The sequence below is a fragment of the Otolemur garnettii genome, unplaced genomic scaffold (assembly GCF_000181295.1).
Source record: "Otolemur garnettii isolate 467f Iridium unplaced genomic scaffold, OtoGar3 scaffold00116, whole genome shotgun sequence".
Classification (NCBI taxonomy): Eukaryota; Metazoa; Chordata; class Mammalia; order Primates; family Galagidae; genus Otolemur; species Otolemur garnettii.
The window spans coordinates 4,210,775-4,213,517 of record NW_003852511.1 but is presented as its reverse complement, the minus strand read 5'-3'; the positions used below and the strand labels follow the sequence as shown (position 1 = coordinate 4,213,517).

Genomic DNA, 2,743 nt, shown 5'->3' with positions numbered 1-2,743 from the left:
GGTCTCACTCTTGCTCAGGCTGGTCTTGACCTGCCTCAGCCTCCCAGAGTGCTAGGATTACAGGCATGAGCCACTGTGCCCAGCCCATCTTTAGAATTTTTGAGCGCAGTGCTGTGAATTTCCTTTGACATTCTTGCTAAAATAAAGCACTCTTCTGTTTGAAATTTAACCATAAATCTGGTCAAGGAAAATGGTTTTAAGAAGGCTGAAACAATTAGGCAAAATAATACTGCATTTATTAACTTCAGGTGCAAAAGCAATGTAACGCTATGAAGCTGTAGTTAACAAAAAAATTTAAAAAGTAGTAATTTATAAATTATTGCCTTTCTGTAAGGGTGTATTTTTCATAAAATGAACTGATATGCATTTTACAAAATAGATTTTAAAAATTGTATACTTGTCTTGAATTTTAAAAACCTATAATGAAATACTTGGAATAAGCATTGGATTATCTTTTATTCATTTATTTTTGAGACAGAGTCTTGCTTTGTCACTCAGGATGGAGTGCAGTAGCCTTGCCATAACTCACTGCAACCTTAAACTCCTGGGCTTAATTGATCTTTTCACCTTACCTTCCCTAGTGGCTGGGACTACAGGTATGTACTACCATGCCCAGCTAATTTTAAAAAAAAAATTGGGAGGGGGGAGGATAGAGTCTCACTTGGTAGAGTGCATGGTGTCACAGTTCACAGCAACCTCTAACTCTTGGGCTTAAGTGATTCTCTTGCCTCAGCCTCCCAAGTAGCTGAGACTACAGGGGCCTGCCACGATGCCCGGCTATTTTTGGTTGCAGTTGTCATTGTTGTTTAGCAGGCCCGGGCTGAGTTTGAACCCACCAGCCTCAGTATATGTGACTGGCATTCTAACCTTTGAACAGGCGCCGAGCCTAATTTTTAAAATTTTTTTGCAGACAAGGTTTCATTATGTTGTCCACGCTATTCTTTGAACTCCTGGCTTTAAGGGATCTTCTGGCCTAAGCTTCTTGTCAAAGTACTAGGATTGCTGGGTTACCATGCCTGACCCAGCCTGGATTTCTTCATATAGTTTTGACCAGTAGTTTGAATATATGTATTCCCCTCCCCTTTTTATACTATTCTACCTTAGAATTCCCTAGATAGGGAAGTAATAGAACTATTCTGAATTTGGGTGGCTGCCAAGAGTTTTTCAGACTTTGAGCTTTAAAGATCTGTCTCTAAGGAATGGACCGTTTTCTATAAATGGTCATGTAGTAAATAAATATTTGAATAAATTAATGAATGGATGGTTGGAGTGATGGATGGAAGACTGACTGATCTAATTCATATCACGGGCCATATGGGTTTAATGGAAAAAAGATGTCTTTATATATGTATATATTTTTTGCAGTTCTGGGCCAGGTTTGAACATGCCACCTCCCATGTTTGGGGCTGCCGCCCTACTCCTTAAGCCACAGGTGCCGCCTGATGTCTTTATATTTTGTATGATGTATATTTAAATAGGCTTTATGATAAATATTTTACTTGTTTTTAATTTATAATATTTTATAAATTGGTCTTGTTAACAGATACATTCCATGGTTGTAACTTTTATAGCTTAGACATACTATTCTGAAGTCTGACTATAAGAAAGAATTAAAGAGTTTAAATCTAATTGTATTTCTTTACTTTTTTAGGCCCTTGATGAGCCTCCCTATTTGACAGTGGGCACCGATGTGAGTGCTAAATACAGAGGAGCCTTTTGTGAAGCCAAGATCAAGACAGCAAAAAGACTTGTCAAAGTCAAGGTATAGTATTTATAGATTTAGAAATTATGTGTTCAGTATTTGGTATTTATCACTTTTATTTGGTGATTGTATTTAATAATAATTTTTCTCCAAAATGAGTTTCTAGGAATAACAGTTGTAAAAATATCCCCAAACAAAGCATTTTTCATGATTTTTAAAGTATTCCAATTGGAAGGAAATTAGATTATCACAGTTGGTATTTTGAATGCCATTTTACTATGGACTTGATATTTGTACTGTTTTAGAGTTGGAAAGAACCTTAAAAGTCATCTGTTTAACTGATTAATTTTATTAAAAGAAAAATGAGGCTCAGGAGAGAGTTAGTAATTGTTCTGAGGCCCTTATAGCAAATTAGTGGCAGAATTGGAACTATCATAGGTCAATTTTAAGACATCACCATTTTAACCATGAAATTGGGATCCAGCTTAGCATGGATAGTGTCTTAGGTAACAGTGAAATGAGGTACATCTAATTGTTAATTCTTTGTCCTTTATGCTTCTGGAAAAATATTTCTAAAGTACTTGAGTAATGCAGAAAAAATATATAATTCCTTCCATTTTAATTATCAGTGTTGAAGAATATTGGACAAGTGAATGTTGGTATCTTTTCATTTATCAGTGATTTATTGAGTAGCAAACCCTTTGCTCAGAACTCTTTTAGATATGAATGAGGAGGAGAACATGTAGCTGAGGTTACCTGATCTCTGTCCTTAGGGATTAATAATCTAGATTAACAAATACCCTTTAAATCATTGGTTTTAATAATGCCAATTAAGCAGGCTGTAAAGGTGTTGTACTTCCTGTGGAAGATATGGAGAGTATCTTCTGAGCTTCTCCCATGCATGTATGCCTGGGCTCTTTCCTCTTATGCATGGATGTGTTGAAAAAAACTTCCTGAGTGGCTCGGCGCCTGTAGCTCAAGCGGCTAAGGTGTCAGCCACATACACCTAAGGTGGCGGGTTTGAATCCCCAGCCCGGGCCC

The 2,743-nt window shown here is 36.9% G+C and overlaps 1 protein-coding gene across 3 annotated transcripts in view; it reads left to right on the top strand.

Annotated features, from left to right (window-relative positions):
- ARID4B (AT-rich interaction domain 4B) overlaps positions 1–2,743 on the top strand; it is a 161,001-nt gene that overhangs the window by 62,278 nt on the left and 95,980 nt on the right. For all 3 annotated transcript variants that reach the window (XM_003797437.3, XM_023517688.1, XM_023517689.1), the window contains exon 3: positions 1,652–1,762. In XM_003797437.3, the coding sequence (XP_003797485.1) occupies positions 1,652–1,762 (111 nt within the window). The remainder of the gene's footprint in view (positions 1–1,651; positions 1,763–2,743) is intronic.